Consider the following 20,891-nt stretch of genomic DNA (forward strand, 5'->3'; position numbering starts at 1 on the left):
CCTTCTCCCTAACAAAAGCACTCCAAGTTGCTTTTACAATATAAAAGTGATTTCATCGTGACTTTAAGTTCCTGGATGAAGCCCTTGGGTATACCCACCGCAGGGCCTGCCAGGAACCTAGGTGCGTGGTGAGAGTGAATGTTTCCCTTACATTGTTCAGAGAAGCCTCATCAAGCTTCTGGGTGGAAGCAGAAACAATGGTGCTGGCGAAAGAGAGCACGGTGGACCAGATGCTCGCAGATAACAGTGAATTCCTCAGAGCAGCTCCACCACGGAAGGTGTGAGACTTCCTGTCCTACTCTGGCTGACAGTGACTGGTCGTACCCAAGCTGTTGGGTCTTGGGGTCTGAAAGATCAGAGAGTGGATGCCGAGTCCGTTCCTCACTCCTTCGGTGCTTTGGGGAAAGGTGGTTAACCTTCCTGGACTGCTGCTTAAAGTCAGGAAACAATCATTCCACCTCTCACAGAAGGAGCGCCCGTATGAAACAACAGGGCTGTGCAGCGCAAGTCACAGATAGGCTAACCTTCAGCCCACGTAAGCATCACTTCATAAATAGGGACCATTTACCACCAACTCCAAAAACGATAGAAGGCGAGCGGGTCCCTTCTGTCTGTAAGCGGTGAATGTTGGGCCCGCAGGGGCAGCAGAGAAGCAGTGCAGTCCTGGGCCTCACGGGTGAGGGCGGGGCCTGGCGGGGGGGCAGGGGCAAGGACAAGAATGGAAAGAATCACCCTAAGATGACTGATAACTCCGGGAGGTGTACGTGCCCAGGAGCCGGTGCTCGGAGAGGAAAATTCCCGAGAGGAGGGAAGGGGGCCGTGTAAGCCCCTCCTCCGTCTCAGAAGCTCTGCTGCTTCCAGACACACGTTCACACACTTGCCCTAAATCACGGCTACTGTCCTTGATTGACCGCTGCAGAGCAGACCCCCTGTCCCTCAGGGTCTGTTTTCTGTGGTCACAGGGTCACTTTTCAGCAGCTCATCACCTACAGAGGAAAACAGGCCACCCTTGGCCCCAAGGACACTGACCTTCAAGGAGGAAATTGCCCTGTGCTACCTCTGTCCCTGGTCCGGGCAGAGTCAGGACACAATGGGGCCTCTGGCCGGCAGGGACTGTGCTTTAGAGCCAAGTCAGATGGACACACAGACGGACAGAGAGGGTGTCTCTCCAGAGACCAGAGCAGAGAGAGAACAGCTTTGGGCTCAAAGGGGACAGACCTCGGGGAGGTCACGGTAGCAGGGGAGGTCACAGCAGAAGCAATGCTCCCTCTGGAAATCTGTGTCTGTCCATTTCTAATACTTCCCCCAAAAAATCTACCAGGAGATTTGATAACATGAGGTAAAACTGGCATTTCATTTCCTTCCCCCTTTAGGAAAAGTTGATAAGGAATTGCAAATTGCAGGCCAGACTTTAGATAATATAACATAATTTAATAATCAGTTTTCAAAAAAAAGAAATACAGTAAAATGCAACTTACATATATATTTATATTATGTATAATACAGGGAGACTATATATAGCCTATATATGATATATAGAGACTATATATTTGGACTATATATATAATTATATATACGATAAATAAAGAAACTACACACATAAAGCCTCTGACGGCCCTGAAGACTTTTTAAGGCTTCAGACATCATTCCAAACAGCAGAGACAGCGCAGGGCACACTGGGGAGACGGTGGCCGTATGAGGCCAGAAACTGCCATCCTGCCAGACGGCAGAGGGTCTGTATGTTCTTCTGCCCTGCAGGTGACACGAGGGTCACTAAAGTAACTGCCCCGTGCCCAGCATCCGCGGTCCCCTGCCTCCATCATCCTTGCTATTCCAGTAACGGCCCCTGCTATGGACTGTTTGCATTCCCCCAAATCCCTGTGTTGAAGCCCTGACCTGCAGTGTGATGGTGTTTGGAGGTGGGGCTGCTGGGAGGTGTTTAGGTTCAGAGGAGGTCATGAGGCTGTGGCCCCCATGATGGGATTCGTGTCCTTATAGGAAGAGGAAGAGAGTCCAGAGCTCCCTCTCTCTGCCAGGTGAGGCCACAGCGGAGGCGGCCGTCTGTACACCAGGAAGCGGCTCCAGAACCTGAGGACGCCGGCGCTGACCTCAGACGTCCTGCATCCAGCACGGAGAGACCAACGTCTGTTGTTTCAGCTCCCCAATGTGGGGAGATGCTGAGATCCTACCCACCCCTTTAACACCCAGGCTGAAGCCCAGTCTGAGCTGACCCTTCGCTCCCAGGGCTCCTGCACGAACTCCCATCTTTTGATACCACTGCATCCAGGGAGCTCACATTACCATAAATACGCACAGAGAAAACGCCTGACAGTGTAACTTCAGTGAAGCGGCTGGCGCACGCCTCCGGCTTCAGCCTGACCCCCAAAGCCCCCGCCGCGTACTCACGTCCAGGGACTCGAGGCAGTACCAGCAGAAGGCGTGCTTGCAGTTCTTACACATCATCTGTGCGCACCCTTCATCCCGCTCGATGTAGACCTTGCACTTGGGGCAGCGTTTGATGGGCGCGTCGTCCTCCTCCAGTTGGAAAGTGGAGCTGCTGAAGGAGAAGCTGCATCAGGGCTGTGCTCAGAGGGCCAGAGGGCCAGGAGACACCTGCCAGCACAGGTTAAGCACTAGCTCAAATAGAAGGACTGAGGTCACCTGTGAAATATGTTGAAACCAAAGAGACTCGAACTCTGGAAAACAATCACCGAAAAACTGTGAAGCAGCCAGTTTGGCTTGGGGAAAAGAAAAAGCAAGATCAGCACATGTCTAAATTTAGACGTGCACAGACAAACCAAAGAAAATAGGGCAAAAGGCTTAGAATGGAGGTCTCTGAATAATGGGATTATGGTCGAATTTTATGCCCTTATTCATATAATTGTGTACTTTCCTAAGGGTTGGTAACACATGGTACGTTCTTTGCCATTATCAGAAAAAAATATTAAAACACACACACATACACACAAATCGCTTATTAAGATCTACTTGGCTTGTCTGTACAAAACTGTTTTCCTGAGAGGTCTGAGCAGGCCCACAGGGGTGAGCATGGTGGCATTTAAGCTTGGGGTCAAGTGCAGCTCATCTGAACACTGGCGGGGTGGCAACCTCTCTGAGGCCCAGCCTTCTGGTCAGTGTGAGTGTGACAGATGGGGTTATGCATGTGTGAAGGGCAAAGGGCAGTGCAGGCCTGTGTGAAGTGCCCAGTAAACGGCAGCAATGATTCTATGCTGTTCATAACAAGACGGCCTAGGTATCTTTTTAGGTTGACTGTAGAACGATGTCCATCCCATGCTATTCATCTTAAAAGACAGCTAAAAATATGGAATCATCTGGAAAAGGAAGCCACCAAGGGCAGTCATCGCTGATTATGGGGCACGTACTGCTTGAACTCACTGCAGCTACTCAACGTCACCAGGAGAAAAGTGACTTCCCATTGGGATGAGCAGCCTTTTCAGAACCTAATGCATTCGTGAGTATAAATTCACTGCAAGTGAGCAAATTCTGGCATCCTGAGTAAATTCTGGCTGAAGGATCTTCCATAAGCATCGTAGTGAATGTCAGCCCTAATTATGTCATCGCTTTACACGGTTGTCTGAGGATCAGTGAGCTTCCGAACAATTGCAGTCTCAGGGTTTTCCTAAGCTCGAGGCTCCTACACCGTGGGGCACGTGCCCCAGCTTAATAGCTTCTTGTTTCGTTCACTAGTACAAGGTGACCAGGTAAGACGACCTGGAAGGAAGCAGTATGTCCTCGTAGTCAGGGGGTCTGGAGACAGACATGCAAGCCCTAGCTGGGCTGTGTACATACTATCAGTCTCCACGTCTGCAGACATGAGGCAAACTGCATCCGTCTCAGAGCGGGTGATGAAGATGTAAAGAGTTTCTCTGTGCTGAGCACATAGAACCCAGCACGTATATAGTAATCACTCAATAAATGCTAGTTGTTAGTAATACTATTACTGAAAGATAATACAACTGTAGCTCAAATTCATCTCTAATTTAACAGCAAACTGTGGACCAGCCTGGCTGCACAGAATGAGATTTACAATGAAGCAGGGCTGTCATAACACGTGCAGGTACCTCCATGGGGATGGGCAGGGGCCAGCCATGCACAGACGCTAGCTGCCTCCTTCTGGAATGAGCTTGATTTCTAACAAAGGCCAAAAGTCAGGAGGTACCAAGTCCCGTGATTAAGGTTGACTATCAGGTTAGAAAACGTTGTTTTGATTTGAAAGCCAGGTGTGACCTTAAAATAATGAAACCAATTTTCTCATGTGACTCATAAACTAATTTTGAAGGAAATGCCATGAACAGAGGCCACGTTAGTGGAGAGTGGAAAGCGCCTCTCAGGGAGACTTTTCAAGCAGAAACAGTTAAAATATGTAAGTTCTGGTGCATTGCGGCATGGAAATTATACGGTATAGACAACAGTTTTCAAACATTTTCTGGTACCTTAATTATATTTAAAATGATTATTAGTAACAACTACTACTATACACTCAAACTTGTGAAGGCAGGTAGGAGTCTTTTGACAGTTTCATCACAATTTACGTGGTCTAATGTCTTTAAGGGGCAAACACACAACATAAATGAGTGGGGCTTGTCAGGTGGTGGGTGGGAATGGGGGTTAAAGGAAGATTTAACTTAAAGGAAAAAAAAGTCTGTTATATGAAAATAACCGAGCATGTCCTCAGTTATAAATGGTAGTTGACAGTCAGCCCAGGGGCCAGGGAGACAAGAGGGAGTGGTGAGGACTGTGGCAAAGTAAAGATGCCAGAAACCCCAGATAGAGAAGGGGTTGCTGCCCAGCTCCAGACACCTGTCTCCTGGTGGGGATGGAGTTCCATGTGGCTGGATAAGCCAGAAAGTCAGATTTTTTGGGGGTAAAATCTTTGTTTTTTATATTTTCACAAAATAAGATTTGTGAGTTCTTACTCAAATTGCCCTTGTGTCAGTTTCTTAGGTGGCACAACCTGATTTTTTTTTTCATTTTGTTTGTTCTTGTCCTTTCTAAGGTATATCACGGATGATTTAATATACACGTATGTTGTGCCACCGTGACATAATTGCAGTCTTTGGGCAATGACCTCCATGAAATCAGAGCACCACAGATGAAGAAATACTAAGTCATCAGGCTCCCACCACCCACCACCCACCACCCTCCACCTTAAGGAGGTTTTATGGATCCCTTCTCCATCCCTCCCAAGAGCAGGACACCGGCTCTTCCTGACTCCTGGTTTCGCTGGTTCTTGGAAGGGAGGAGCCCCTCACTCACTAAGCGGGGCCTTCTCTTAAACAGTCACCCGACTGCTTCACGAGGGTACAGCCCCGCCTGCCCTCTACCTGCTTCTTCCCCAGCCTGGAAATCCAGCTCTCCCGGTTATGTGTAATCTGTCACACTCGCAGTGTGGCTCTCCTCACAAAATTATGAAGGATCAAGACCCTAACTATAAGTTAAGTGTTTTCGGCGCCTGCCGTATGCCAAGATGTGGGGTGACAACGCCCAAACACACACAAGAGCTCAGCCTAGTGGAGGGACTGGCCACATAAACAGATGAACTAACAGCCAACAAGGCTGGTGCTGTCATCAATGCAGACGATCTCCAGCGGGGGCACAGAGGATGGGTCTCCAACCCTGCCCCGGGAACTGGGAAGCTTGACAAAAGAGGGGACATAAGCCATGTCCTCGAGGGTGGCAAGGAGTCCCCAGGGGAAGCAGGAGGGCAGAGAAGGGACATTCCAGGCACAGCGCAGAGGTGCAGTCGGCAGGGGACAGGAGTGTGTCCGGCGTCGCCATGAGGGTCCCTGGGCAGGTCGAGCTGTGGTGAGAGGGGCGGGGGCAGCAGATGGGGACAGAGGAAGACAGGCTGGTGACACCTTCAGGTGGATGGTGAGATTTACTCCACCAGGAACTGGCCTCAACAGGCGCTGGGCCACCTCTATCTGATTGAACCAGATGCCACTGCAGATACTGGAGGACAAAACAGCTGAATACGATCAGTTTCTATGCTTCAACCTACTAAATTTCAAGGTACACAGAGTGATGCTGTGGTGTCCACCTGGCCATCCAGGCTGAGGGTCTGGCGGGGGACGGGAGGGCAAAACCGCTATAGTGGTTTACCGCAGCCTTCCTGCCAAGGCCCCCATTTCAGGGACATGTGGCCCCCTTGGCCTCAAGCACCAGGAACCTGTATTTGGTGATCCTTCTGGTGTTTCTAACCACTGCCCCCTCTCGTTTCTGTTCCCGCACCCCCATTTCGGATCATCTTCAGCACAATGGAGTCTTGGCAAAACTTCAGGTTATCACAGGACTTAAAACCCTGCCTAGTAACTGACTGTTCATACGTTTGCCTTTCTGGATGGGCAGAGTGTACTCTGTTTCTTATGCAACTTTATATTTCCAGAGGCTGGCACAGTGCCAGGCACATAATCAGTTCTCAAAATTTAATAATAAACAAATCCAGGTCTGAATGAGACCCAAGAGAAGACTGACCTTGGAGACTGACCGGGGTGCAGCCCTGTCCTCCCCAGAGGCACATTGAGGGAGAAGCCTGATTCCTTCTCCCGGCCTGCAGTCTGTGCCCTGAGCGTACCTGGTCTCCCCGGGAAGGAAGGTGATGGGCATGGTCTCTGGGCAGCCCTGGCCAGGGTGCCAGCTGGCTTTGCAGGCGGAGCAGAATTCCGTGTCGCAGGCTTTGCACTGCACCAGCTGCGGGGTCTGCAGCCCCATCTCCTGGAGCTGGCACACAGCCTGGCAGGTGGACGCCGGGCACCAAGTCCGACAGGGGTCCAGGAGCACCTCTGGCACAGGGAATAAAAACGGGCAAGTCAAACGCCGCAGGACCAAGGGTCTGGCGGGGCTTCGGACTGATGGACACGGACTTCACGTGTTTAAGGGAGAAAAGGAAATCAAGGTCAGACATAACATCCCCTTCACGATCCGGGACCCATCTGGCTCTACCTCCTCCCCCGCAGCCACTCCCCATTTCCCACTCCACTCACGTGGGGGACAGCAGATCCCCAAGTACCCCCAGAGTCCTCGTGGCTCAGGGGCCCCTACATCCTGGAAGCCTTGTGGTCCAGGGACCACGTGCTGCTCGCTGCCCGCCTGCCCTGGGACGTAGCTTCGTGGAGTCAGGACCGTCCTTCAGGCTCATAGCCTCACAACCTAGCCCAGTGTGGGGCGTGCATCGGGCATCCCCAAATACTGGTTAAGGATGGAAGGAAAAGAGGGAAGGGCGATGGCTGATTCTTCTTCCCATCGAAGGTCAGACCTCTGACTTATGACTATCTCCCTCCCAAGTTCAAAGCTAAGCCCTGAGCTAAGGACTGTATGAAATTCACTCTTCAACAGCAGGCTTTCCCTCTGAAGTGGAGCCCACGTCACTAAAAAGCCTGATTTGATGAAATCAGTCAGGAAGTTGATTTTGAAAAACAGAACACCACAACCCTCCCATTCCTTCACATCTGCTTTCATATCTCACATTTCTTTAAATAACGGTCCCGAGCTGTCCTTCACGTGAGCCTGGTTACTGGTTCCTTGGACCCTTTGTCCAGTGTGACTGGACTCTCAATGCAGGCCAGTGGGAGGGAGAGCTGGGCAGGAACCCACACGGATGCTGATGCAAGGCCAAAACGCCGCAAGGGAGGCCAGAGGATTCCAGGGTGTGTTCAAAGGCCTCCAAGTCAGCCACTGAGGGTCGCTCTTGAGAAGGAACGGACTGCATTGTGCTGGGAACTTGGAAGCAGTGAAAGGCGCTTGCAGGCTTCTCGGCCACGTGACCAGCGACGGCCAGGGTGGGTGGGTTCACCCACATCAGAGACAGGATTTGTAGTCACTGGGCACTCCAACAGGCTGGGGCTGTCATGAGCTGCAGGCGTCCGGGCCTCACCTCAACAGGCCACCCGTGTGTTTGCCATGCTCCCCAATCAGATGTGGATTCAGCCTGCCATGAATGAGCTCCTGTCAGGTACAACTGGACTAAAACCCATCTCACCACCAATCCGGGGGCTAACAGTAAGTATTTCAGTCTTGGAGGGCCATGAGGTCTCCATCCAACTACTCAGCTCTGCTGTGGTAGCACAAAGGCATCTGTGTTGATCCGTAAATGAGTGTTCCAATAAAACTTGATTTATAACCCCAAGCCAGGGGCCGTACTAATTTGGCCCACTGGCCATGGCTGGCCGACTCCTAACCTAATCTAACTTTTTTTAAAAGGTGAATTAATCAACAGCACAAAAGTATCAAATTGGTAGGTCTGGCAGAAGCTTTAGAAGACTTGCTAATACAGAGGAACACCTGCATTCAGGAAAATGTGATACTTTTTAATTGTTTTTCTTTATAATAAGGTAAAATCTTCCTGATGCGCCTAATAGTGAGCAAAGGAGTAAAGTTCGCTCTTGTCACGATGAGTTGAGAGTGGGGGCTTTTCTAAGACTGTCTCTGGCTGTCCGATCCGAGGCAGTGGTTTTCTGGGAAAACGCACGTGTGTGGGGCAGCGGCCTGCAGGCCCCTGGGCTGAGGAGGCAGGAGGAAGGCGGAGGGAGGGATGCAGAGGCGGCCGCTGCCCCAGGGTCCTGTGCCTTTTAGCAGGCGGCCCTCCCCCTCCATCATCTGGAATTTCTCTAAGAGCTCTGCCTCCGGTACTGGTGTGCTGGTGGGTGAGCCAGGGTTTGCCGCACCTACATCACGGGGCCCCTACGTGCCCGGCCCCCGAGGGCAGTGCTGCGGGATGTGCGCGCTCGGCCTTCCAACAGCTGGACACGGGCAGGTACGTCCTCAGTGGGGTCTGTTTCCCTGCCAACTTGGCAAGGTGTTTAGTGCTGTTGCCCCTAAAGGGGCAACACTGTCCAGTTTAGACCCTTCCAGTTCCCACCGCACCCCGCGTCTGCTCTGAGGAGCCTGTGACATCAGGAGGGGACCAGCAGAGTCTCTGCCTGCATCTCACGGCAGAGCGCCATCTTCCGTCCACTCCTCTTAGACGGCACACGTGGCTGCCGGCGGGTGGTGGGGGGAGCTTTTCATGAAAGGCCCAATTATATCCTGCAGCGCACAGCAGAGGAGACCCAGTTAGGGTTTCCATGGTAACGACTTCAACTGTGCGACCTGGGTCCTTATGGCACCGCCCATCCCTATGGGAGAGACTCCCTGTGGGAGATGTGGAGGGCAAACACTCTGCCCCATGGATCTGCTAGCTCAGAACACCCTTCTGTCGTGCGCCCGGCACACATGCCCCTGTGGGCACAGCCTGGGCTCCTCTCTCAGACGTCTATTGGAATTCTACATCATCACCCCGCTGCTGGAGTCTGCCAGCTGGTTGTACAAGATGGGATGCAATCAACAGGAAAATCCACACCGGGCAACAGCAGAGGTTTTCTTTCCAGTTTGTGTATATACACACATATCTATGTCTGTCCATCTACCTATGTATTACATATATATGTTATACTATACATTAGATACATTATATCATATGATATAACTATTATAAATATTGTATCTTTTATATATATATATATATATACATATTTGTATATATTTTCACACAAGGCAAGTAGTGTATTTTCTTGCACACTAGAAGAAACTCATCTTAACTCCCATCTCCCAAAGGTATATTCATAATAGATTAATGAAGCAGTTCCCTAATAGCTCTACTTATCAAAAAGCCCAACTCTTTTAAAAGATGTTTTTCTTTCCTTTTTTTTTTTTTAACATCTTTATTGGAGTATAATTGCTTTACAATGGTGTGTTAGTTTCTGCTGTATAACAAAGTGAATCAGCTATACATATACATATATCCCCATATCCCCTCCCTCCCACCCTCCCTATTCCACCCCTCTAGGTGGTCACAAAGCACGAGCTGATCTCCCTGTGCTATGCGGCTGCTTCCCACTAGCTATCCATTTTACATTTGGTAGTGTATATATGTCCATGCCACTCTCTCACTTCGTCCCAGCTTACCCTTCCCCCTCCCCGTGTCCTCAAGTCCATTCTCTGCATCTGCATCTTTATTCCTGTCCTGTCCCTAAGTTCTTCAGAACCATTTTTTTTTTTAGATTCCATATATATGAGTTAGCATACAGTATTTGTTTTTCTCTTTCTGACTTACTCCATTCTGTATGACAGACTCTAGGTCCATCCACCTCACTACAAATAACTCAATTTTGTTTCTTTTTATGGCTGAGGAATATTCCATTGTATATATGTGCCACATAAAGATGTTTTTCTTTCTTAAACACAGCTGTCCTTTGAGAAGCACACTGTGAAGGGCCCAGCATCCCCACTCATACTGGTCCATTCTCACTGCCCTGGATACATAAACAAATGCCTGCAGCGTGGTGTGGTCGGCGCCCAAATAGGAGCTCGTGTGTCGTCCAGTGGGGCATGCAGGCAAGGGCGATGGACCTTCCCTGGAAGCTTGTTTGTTCCCAGCCTTGGGGGTCTTCCAGTTGGGAGAGTAGGTGCTCAGAAAGCACCTCACAGCCTCCCTCCTGGCTTCCTGCTTCCCAAGGACCTGGCTGGAGGAGTGGGGAAACTCAGATTGAAATCAAGGCTCTGATATAAGATGAGACGTGCAAAGTTCACAGGAAGACAGTGTTTGAAACTTTAACCATAGGACTTTTTAGTAACTAACGGTTGTCAGAAAATCATGGCAACTGTCACTTTTAATCCAGTCACCATCCTCATTTGAAAACGAATTTCAAAGGGAGGGAGTACGTTGAAACTTGCTCACTGATCCTGTCTCAGAATTTGCTCAGTGACCAGCTATAATCAAGAGCTGTATTTTATTAGCCCTAATATTTTAACATTTCATTCAGACCGGTCTCTGGTCCTATTAAGTCCGAGTCCTTTTTGTGTGTTTTGCTGCTTTAAATGTAATGCTAGAAAAATGTTTTAAAGTGATGGGTTTGAGAGATATTTTTTTAACCTAAGTCGAGTTGGGTTCATTATTATGCAAAGGAAAAAAAAAAATCTTTGACTAAGCTAAAGTTCGGAAGAAATAACACAGTTAAAATTATTATGTAGGAATATTTACCCAGCTGCGTTTTTAAATTCAATGTCATAGAAAGTTCATTTTCTTGTAACCCAAGTAACTGCCACTTTCTGTCAAGATTCCCACTGGAAAATGTTTTCAGAAGACGCTCAAAGTCTCAGAAATCCAACTTAATTTTATTGCTCCACATACTGACTTTTGTATCACATGACATTATATTTAAGCTATAAACTGCCCCAAACCAAACAATATATGGCATTTGAATAAATAAACTCTTGAAAACAAATTTCAATGCCATCAAAAATCCTGTTTGATTTTTTTTAGGTTGGCCACACATTACCTTTTTTTTTTTGTTTCTTGAGAAGTGAGCCTCAAGAGGAAATGCAGCTATCTTTAGCAGTTCTTTAAAAAAAAAAAAAAAGAAAACTTTCCACATTCAGCTAAACTAAGAGTCTCTGGACACTTTACTCTAGTCTATTCCGCATTCCATTCCCATCCTGATGGTGTTTTCCTGTAAACACGCCACCCAGGGTTTCATCTCTCATAAATGCCTGATCCAGGCAAGGACCGAGAACCAGTCCAGGAAGAGCGGGGAGCAAACTTCAGTGCTCACAAACTGAGCTGAAAATTTTACAGTCCGGATGCAGCATCTTCACAATAAAGCTTTACATAGAGAGCATCTTCTACCCATGTCTTATTCTGCTCCTTTTCAGATGAGCCCAAGGTCCAGAATATATATGAAAACGAGGCCAAACAGAATCCACAGACTCTTTAAAGTACCATGTTATGATCCTGAAGTATTTCAGACGGCAAAGGGAAAGACCCATCCCGGACGCTCAGCGTGTCTGAACTCTGGAGCGGCCCAGCTCCAGCCAGCAGGGCTGGGCAGGGCACTGCGGGGGACCTGGTCCACACCCCACCCCACTACCCACCAGAGATGGAAATCAGGGCACGTCAGTGAGTCCCTGTGGGTGTCAGGTTAACAGACAACCTTGTCGGGCTGTTGGGAGACTTGGTGAACTAAGGACTCAGCACCCACTGGTCCCAGCGTGCATGACGCAGCCTGTGAAGGCGATGGACGTGTGTGCGGTCAGGATGGCGAGCGCCACGATTCCACCCTGCGTGACCTCGGGACTTGCTTCCAGGCCTTTGTATCTCTTAAATTCTCTGGAGGTCAAAGAATTAGTTCTCAGATTGTTAGGCCTTAACCTGGCTGGAGAATAATGCCCCACGAGGGTCTCTTTAAACTACCCCCCAAATCCCAAACCCCTAGAAGCAAGCTGTGTTTCACGAATCTTTCCTGTTCTAACTAGATCCCCAACAGAGGCCTTCCAGCTGTGAGCTCTGCAGAGAATTCAAACGACAGCCGAACTTTAGAAGTCTAATTTACATCCATGTTTCCACTTCTGCTGTAGCCAAATGATCTATAACCACAATCACCCAAAGCACTCCCCGAAGTTACCCGGATTCTGTCACGGGCTACGACACTGGGGCACCTACCTCTTTCAAATTGTAGCTTTTTGTATTTTTGCATGATTTCAGCTGCAACCATACACTCAATCTAAGGGAAAAAAGAAAAAGGAGTATAACAATCTGAGGGCTAGACTACAATGCCAGGTCAGCCTAGACAGAACCCATAACCCCCGATCCGCTGAGGAGCCCAGGCTCGTGCACCCCAGTTTTCCCAGCTGAACGTGCCTCGTTCTCCTGTAGGTGGCCCTGTTTGGGGCAGGCAGCATCAGGGCAGCTAATTGCAGTTTCTAATCCTTCTTTGATCAAGAGTTCCACATACTGTTTCAGGCACTGAAAAAAAGAAAAAACAAAACAGAGAAATATCTGTAAACATCTTTACTTCCCTAAGGCTGAAGGAGCAGTGAGGCATTAAAAAAAAAAAAGGGCAAATCAAGAACATTGTTCCAATGCATTTTTTTGTATATTTACCGTGTAGCCATAGCAACGACCAAATTAGGGGTTGTATTCACTCAACAAATATTTGCGTGGTACCTCTTCTGCACCGGGACTAGGGATGCGGGCTGGACCCCTGGACCCGACCTCGGCAAACACCATGCCAGTGCGCCCAGGTCAGGAGCAGAGGCATCGAGGGAAGCAGGGAAGCCGCGTCCCTCAGACACACATCAGACGTCAGGCGCCATGCTCAGTCCCCTATATTCCATTGTTTCACGTGCTCCTTAGAATATTCTCGCAGGAAAGGTGTGACCATGTCATCACTCGGGTGTGAACACTGAGTCACCAAAGAAGGAACTGCCAGCTCACCCAGACAGCAAGGGCAGAGCCCAGATTCCAAGCCAGCCTCGCCTGCCTCTAAGTCGCCCCTGCACCCCACACCGAGAACCCAGGTATGGCTGCCCATCCTCCTTCAGGGACCCCTTACTTACTGGGCAATTACTTGCTACCACCTTCCGCTACTTGGCAGTCTGGCTGGACATCTGAAGTAAGTCAGAAAAATCAGTGAGGGACACAAAGCAAAGTTCATACCAAAGCGAGGAGGCCTTTCCCAATGCCAGTTTACTCTTGCTTCACTGTCTGCTAGTCGTAAAAATCCAATACTCCCTTAAAAAGCCTTTGTAAACAACAAGTAGAAGAAAGGTCATGACCTTCCCTAGTTGCAAGCTCACTACCATTTGTGACTGAGACAAACATTGAAGCGCTTACATCAGAACTCAAAGAGCATGGGAAACCAGACCTTTCAGAGAAGGGACAACAAAGCACAATATCTCACCAGCGTCTCCAAACCTCCCTTCAGTCACAGCCCAGTGTAATACTGGGGCTCATAATTCCACCACCACTACACTATTATAATAACACTATTACGTGTCACAGCGATTCAAGAAAAGCACATGCACTGTTGGTGGGAATGTAAACTGATGCAGCCACTATGGAGAACAGTATGGAGGCTCCTTAAAAAACTAAAAATAGAACTACCATAGGACCCAGCAATCCCACTACTGGCATATACCCAGAGAAAACCATAATTCAAAAAGACACATGCAGGGGCTTCCCTGGTGGCGCAGTGGTTGAGAGTCCGCCTGCTGATGCAGGGGACACGGGTTCGTGCCCCGGTCCGGGAGGATCCCACATGCCGCGGAGCGGCTGGGCCCGTGAGCCATGGCCACTGAGCCTGCGAGTCCGGAGCCTGTGCTCCGCAACGGGAGAGGCCACAACGGTGAGAGGCCCGCGTACCACAAAAAAAAAAAAAAAAAAAAGACACATGCACCCCAATGTTCACTGCAGCACTATTCACAATAGCCAGGACATGGAAACAACCTAAATGCCCATCGACAGACGAATGGATAAAGAAGATGTGGTACATATATACAATGGAATATTACTCAGCCATAAAAAGGAACAAAATTGGGTCATTTGTAGAGACGTGGATGGATCTAGAGACTGTCATACAAAGTGAAGTACGTCAGAAAGAGAAAAACAAATATCGTATATTCACGCATATTTGTGGAACCTAGAAAAAAGGTACAGATGAACCTGTTTGCAGGGCAGAAATCGAGACACAGATGTAGAGAACAAATGTATGGACACCAAGCGGGGGAAGCGGCAGGGGGTGTGGTGATGGGATGCATTGGGCGATTGGGATTGACATGTATACACTGATGTGTATAAAATTGATGACTAATAAGAACCTGCTGTATAAAAAAATAAATAAAATAAAATTCAAAAATTCAAAAAAAAAAAAAAAGGAAAGCACATAAGCTGTTTCCTAAGCCTCTTCCTCCCCCCGGCAAAATGTCTAATCCATTTCATTATAAGAATGCATGGTTCCTAGGAACGGATGGGCCTAAAATCAGATCCAGCTGCACTTTCCAGTGGTTCTGTGCTTTGAACAAGTCTGCCTCTCTACCAGCCTCATTTTCTGGATCTGCATTTTAGGGTGGTTCAGCCTACATCATGGTGGAGTTGAAAAAATATTGTGCAAGGGAAAGAGGTCGAGAACTTCCCTGGTGGCTCAGTGGTTAGGAGTCCGCCTGTCAATGCAGGGGACATGGGTTCCATCCCTGGTCTGGGAAGATCCCACATGCCGCGGAGCAACTAAGCCCGTGCACCACAACTACTGAGCCTGCGCTCTAGAGCCCGCGAGCCACAACTACTGAGCCCATGTGCCACAACTACTGAGCCCACGTGCCTAGAGCCCGTGCTGTGCAACAAAGAGAAGCCACCGCAATGAGAAGCCCACGCACTGCAATGAAGAGTAATCCCCACTTGCCGCAACTAGAGAAAGCCCGTGCGCAGCAACGAAGACCCAACACAGCCAAAATAAATAAATAAATAAGTAAATAAGTAAATACATTTATGTTAAAAAACAAAAAGAGAAAGAGTCTAGAAGACTACATGGACAAGAGTGTATGCTCAATATATAAATGACAGTTGATCTAAATGGGTAATTCTCACCACTTTAGCAAAACCAGAATATTTCATTCACTAAAGACTCTAAAGATGGCAGTTCCTTTAAAAAATAGAAATCAAGGTAGTCCTCGAAAAGACCCACCTCCTACAGCCTCTCTCAAGAGCACTGAACAGAATGCTAAGACTCCACGTGTCAGTTGCAGCCTGGATGCCTACGACCCAAGGGCCCTGTATGCCTCTGTCCTATCCAAGCTCCCTGTGACCACGCGGGCCCTGAACTCAGGTTTTCCCCAGATCATCTATGTTTCACCAATGCAGTGATGATGAAGAGAGCTCCAGAGAACCGAGTAAGGATGAGCCTAGTCCTGGCATTGCCTCTGAGGCCTAAGATGGCAGAGGTTTCAGAGGTAAACTCATCAAAACCAACACGGGAGCTTCCCAGAACGAGGGAGGGGCAGAGGAGGAGGGAGGGGGTCACGCCGAGCCTCCATCAGGCCTGCACCTCTTCAGGAGGACGGCACCAGGGTTTGGTGGTGTGCTGAACCCCGACAGCAAGGTCTGTTCACGGTGGGAGGTGACTGGAAAGCGAATGTCCCGTGTGGGGCTGGGGGCAGAGGCTGAGGCAGAGAAACACCGCAGGCTTCAGAGCTACAGAGACACCTGGAATCCCTGCCCTTCCAGGCAGAGCCGCGGACCGGTTACGTGAAGAGTTTGGGCCACAGCCCCCTTGACTACAGAATACAGATGCCCATCTTGCTGGGCTTTTGCAACGGTAAGAAAGAAACTATGCAAAAGCACCCGACACAATTCCCAACACACAGACCAGCTAAGTGAGAGGGACCGCTGTTACCTGCGGTGTGTCTCTCTGGGTGACAGATGCCTTACAGTCATAGGTGAAAAGAAAGTCAGAACCTTAGCAACAAGATCATCATTTTACTTTTTACAATTAAGTTTGTCTACATTGAGTCTCTGGAGGACACTGGAATGCCATAAACTGATAAAATGCTGAAAACTCTCACAGTACTGTGCAGAGAAGTACGTGACGAGAGAAGGTTTACAAAATGCAACCATGAAAGCTGGTGTGAAGCACACACCCGGGGGGCATCTCCGAGTCTGAACGACGCTGTTGAAGAGACGGCACATATCAACAAGCAGTGCGTCACGTCTGCGGAGGACTACCCAGCAGCGTCCGTCCTATGCCACTAGCAGGCCGCTATGCAATTTGCAAAATGACTGTGCTCTGGAAGCATCCGTTTGTTTACTATATAAAAAGAGATGAGGATCTAAGTGTCTGACCAAGCACCCACCGAAAACAAGCCCGGGCTTCTTCCAGATATAAAGCAGACCGTGACTCACAAGCTATGGTTTTCAATCTAATAGCAAAAAGATGTCTTGAAACGAGCACAAAAGTACGCCAGAGAAACCTCAGTCAAAATATACATGACAAAGGCAGACACTGATGTACTGATACTTCCTACCATCATATTAGTTATAGCTCTCTGTAACCAAATGCCTCAGGACCCTGTGTTCATCACTACCTGTGTTAGCCAACTAAATAAACGGGAGGCTCTTAGGAGGTGTTAATCACTCCCATTTTATGGAGGAGAGAACAAAGCTCAGGGAGGTTAAAAACGAGCCCAGAGGTGGAGTCTGTAAGTGTAGGAGCTCGAGCTCAAACCCACGTGTGCCGGACTCCAAAGAGGTGAGGATTTTGTTTTTCTAAACTCGTGTCTTCTTCCTCCCCAATCAAGAATTCTTTCATAAGCAATCATTTATTACTTATTTTCTGTTACCTCATGAGGTTTTTTTATTTTTCTTTCAGTACAAAGCATTGTATGCATTTTAAAGTGGCAAAGTCTGAGTCAAACTAGACTGTGTCTTTATGTGTCCCTGATGCTTGGATGCCAGGACATTCCATGACATCAAGACCCCAAGGCCCCTGTGGGAAAAGATGCGGGTGCAGATCCTTAAGACGCACTGTGCTGGGGGCTCCAGTGGGGTCCCACCTCAGGGGCGCGGGTGGTCAGGAAGGCATCCCAGAGATGGAAAGCTGGCCGGAGGGACAAGACGTCCCAGCAAAGGAGCGTCTACCACACAAAGGGCAGGAGGAGGGAGGGGGGCTGTTGAGAGCCACAGAATGTTCCAGGCCTTTCGTTTTCCACTCTGTCGTCCAAGTCTTTGAAACCCGGTCCAAAGGCAGAGGCAGCACTGCTGATCTGCTAAGGTACCTCCGCTGTGCCAGAATTTTTCTGCCAAGGAGAAGGGGGCCACGCAGACACCGCTGCCTGATGTAAAGTCTGCAGCAAGCCTGAATTTCATCTGCTTTCTCCCTTGGAGGCCTGCTGGCTACTGATGATGCTAACAGCTGAAAGAAACCTCCAGAAACTGTGCTCAAAGGTGCTTGAGTAGCTTCTGCTTACCAAGATCCACTGTTTACAAACAGTCCATGCAGGCAGGTCCAAACAACTGTGGTGGGACCCCCACGAACAGTGTTCAAACAGCAAGGACCCTGGAATCCCCGCCCTGGGTTGGGATGCCAGCGAACCCGCCTGCCAGATGTGTGACTGGAGCCGGAGCTGTGCCTCTCTGAGCCCCCGTCCTCCACGGTGTGGAATGAGACAAGCCTGGCGGACAGAAAAGGGTGCCTCTACAGTCAGTGCCCCAGGGTCCGCAGTGCTCCGGCATGGTGCCCGCACACGCACCACGTGTTCTGCCCGGCATCCCCTCAGCCTCCATCACTGAGGGTCTGCTTACATTCCTTCCCCATTAGAAGGCAGGCTCTTTGAAAGCAAGAACTGTTTATCTCTCCAGTCCCTGTGCCTGTGAGTGCTGGTAGAATGCAAGGGATTAACAACGCCGCAGGGAAAGGCAGATGCCAACAACTGGGGAGCCGAGCGCTCACACACACGACAAGCCGACACCCGCATGGACACAGACACTCAGCAGCCGTGCAGAGGAGGGGAGACCCAGGGCGGCACGGACCTCAGGTCACTGCCAAAGAGCAGCTGGACGACGTGGCATCCCAGGCATCTCCGCAGGCGGGGAGGGCAAGCCCTTCCTCACAGAGCTGTCCTCAGGGAGGCGGGAGCCACTGCCTGGCACAGCAGGCATGACAAGGATGCTTCCTGCATCACCCCCCGCCCCCCGGCCATGCCACCAGGGGCTGGAAACCTGAGCAGGCCACCCAGCCGGCCCCGTGGTGAATGTGCTGGCCGTGACGCTGCTCCAGACTGCAGGAATGGGACTTTACCCAAAGCAGGCGAGTCCAGAGTATGAAGGTTGCTATTGTAAAAGTTTTAGAGGAAAACAAAATTCAGACGTACTTTCTACCAAAAGAAAACCCCCAGAAAACAAAACCCAACTCTCATCTCTGTGCTCTCTTTGTCCTCGGCTCTTGACAGACCACAGGATCTGCTGTCTCCTGGACTAAAGCTCCCCTGAGCTCCGACCCCTCGGCTTTGCTGAAGACCAGGTGCAGCCCCACAGTCAGCCCTGCTCCAGGTAACCTCAGTGCTCTGCTCCCTGGCTGTCCTTGGGCCTTTCTGGGGAGAAGACACCATTCTCTCCTCCGCAGGGAGGGCGCTCTCCTCACCCTCGGGCTCTAAACGAGCTGCAGGAGATGCCGTGTGTGTAGGACAAGGTCTCTCTTCTCCTAAGCTGCAGAGAAGCAAGTATGAGCGTTTCACCAAACCACACCTGCATCACCAAGAGCTCCCAGGGAAGGCCAGACAGAGCCGGCTGTGGTGGGCAGGGTTAACATGGAAATCAGAGTCAGGGACCCAAAGGGGTCCTCTGTTTCATCCACTCAACAGATATTCATTTACTCTGCACCAAAAGTCCAGGAGGCCGGCAATGCAGAAGCAACAGATAAACCTTGGGTTGAACTCTTCCTGAAAGTAGAATGAGTGTGTTTCGTGCGCAGTTGTGTGGGATCTGTGTGTTGTGTGCATGTGAATTTAAGAAGGCACGTGAGAGAAGGGGATGCAAGGATATGATGAGTTTGAGGGTCTGAGGGTGTGACAATGGGAGTACATGGGCAACTGCTCAGAATAGGTGGTACCTGAGGGCTAATTCTAACAGAGGGGTACTCTGTTCACCCAGTCTCGTTAGGTTCAGCTGTCTAGATTTTCCAAAGGACTGAAGATTATTCCATCGAATGGAGAAACCAAGACTTTTGTTTGTCTTTTATCTCATGAATAAGAAGGGGCTGGGGAGACCGAGAATGCCCATTTGGGTGTCTTGCCATCAGTGGGGCAGGGTTCCAGGACCCTGACTGCAGCAGGATGCGGATAGGCCTCCTGCAAGAGAACAGGGAGGTCGGCTTTGAGATTCAGAATCAAGTGCACAAAACAAGGAGAGAGAAAGAGGGACCCAAGTGTCCTTCCTGGGTAGGAAGGTACTGAGATCTGGGGGCATGAGAAGGAAGCCCAGTGCCCGTGACCCAGGACATGGCCTGCAAATGCCTCCCAGCAGCCCTTCAGTTCTCTGTTATGTTTGTCAGCAAAGCTGATACCAGGAGTCAGCACTTTCTTCTGCATGGTTAATGCACAGGCATCAGGTTTTAATGCAAAAATCAAATGCACCGGAGTCAAGGCACACCCAGTGAACGTTCTAGAGCAGCTGGCCCCGTCTTTCTGAGCTGCAGTGTCCCTTTTAGGAGATGGAGAATCCTGCCCACTTGGCAGGGTCTTATGGGAAGTGCGGCCATGTCGCAAGGCACGGGGTAGACCACCGGCAATCAGAGAAGCTGTTCTTTCACCCACAAGGGGAAGTTTTAGAGGGACCCTAAATCCAGACGTAAAAATGAAAACCACACCTGCGGAGCCTGTGAGCAGTGCCCCACCTCGCCGGCCCCAAGAACAGGAGCAATGACGGTCACACAGCCAAGGAGGCCAGAGGGTTCCCTGGGAACACACGTGTCTTCCTTACCCACAAGTCACCGAGAGAGATGCCCTCGCTCTACCTGTGGACAGCGCAGGGTGAGGACGTGCCGTCTGCAGCTGCTACCATTTTGTTACCATCGCTGGGAGCCCCAGCTCTGCAGGCTTCCTGGGTCACGGGCAGGATCCTCATGCCACCGGAAGCTCTTAATGCCTACACAAAGGCAGTGCCAGTGGGACTGGCAAGTGACAATGTCCGTGCAGTCTGAGAGCTCAGAGACTAAAGAGTCCCACTTTCCTTCCCTGGACAAGGGCATCAGAGAAGACGGGGAAAGGGACTCGCCCAGGGCCCCCCATTGTTAATGGTGGGGCGGACCCTAGGACTAGTCAACACTTGTGAATTACAGCCAAGTGCCCTTCCTGCAGTGTCCAAACTGTGGCTGTCTATGCAAACAATGCCCTGCCGAGAAGCTGGTCTCACTGGAAGATTCATGCACTTTCTAGGCCCAAAGCTTTCTGCTCCTTGCACATCTCTGGCCTCATGTGGGAGATGGATGACCCAAGCTGCCCTGCTCTCTGCACGTCACCATCCAAGCACAGCTGCACATTCGCATCTTTCTGGCCTGATGCCCTTCTAG

General features: G+C 49.9%; 1 protein-coding gene across 11 annotated transcripts in view; it reads right to left on the bottom strand.

Moving 5' to 3' along the window:
* The window catches only part of RNF144A (ring finger protein 144A), a 114,672-nt gene that overhangs the window by 14,086 nt on the left and 79,695 nt on the right, over positions 1-20,891 (bottom strand). For 8 of the 11 annotated variants that reach the window (XM_067703771.1, XM_067703768.1, XM_067703764.1 and 5 more), the window contains 4 exons: positions 12,695-12,799; positions 12,497-12,557; positions 6,596-6,803; positions 2,407-2,557 (listed from right to left, as the gene is read on the bottom strand). In XM_067703771.1, the coding sequence (XP_067559872.1) occupies positions 2,407-2,557; positions 6,596-6,803; positions 12,497-12,557; positions 12,695-12,799 (525 nt within the window). Of the gene's footprint in view, positions 1-1,410; positions 1,753-2,406; positions 2,558-6,595; positions 6,804-12,496; positions 12,558-12,694; positions 12,800-20,891 lie in introns of those variants that run through there. The other 3 variants (XM_067703772.1, XM_067703770.1, XM_067703773.1) reach the window with 2 other exon arrangements.

This window comes from Pseudorca crassidens, chromosome 14 (genome assembly GCF_039906515.1).
Source record: "Pseudorca crassidens isolate mPseCra1 chromosome 14, mPseCra1.hap1, whole genome shotgun sequence".
Classification (NCBI taxonomy): Eukaryota; Metazoa; Chordata; class Mammalia; order Artiodactyla; family Delphinidae; genus Pseudorca; species Pseudorca crassidens.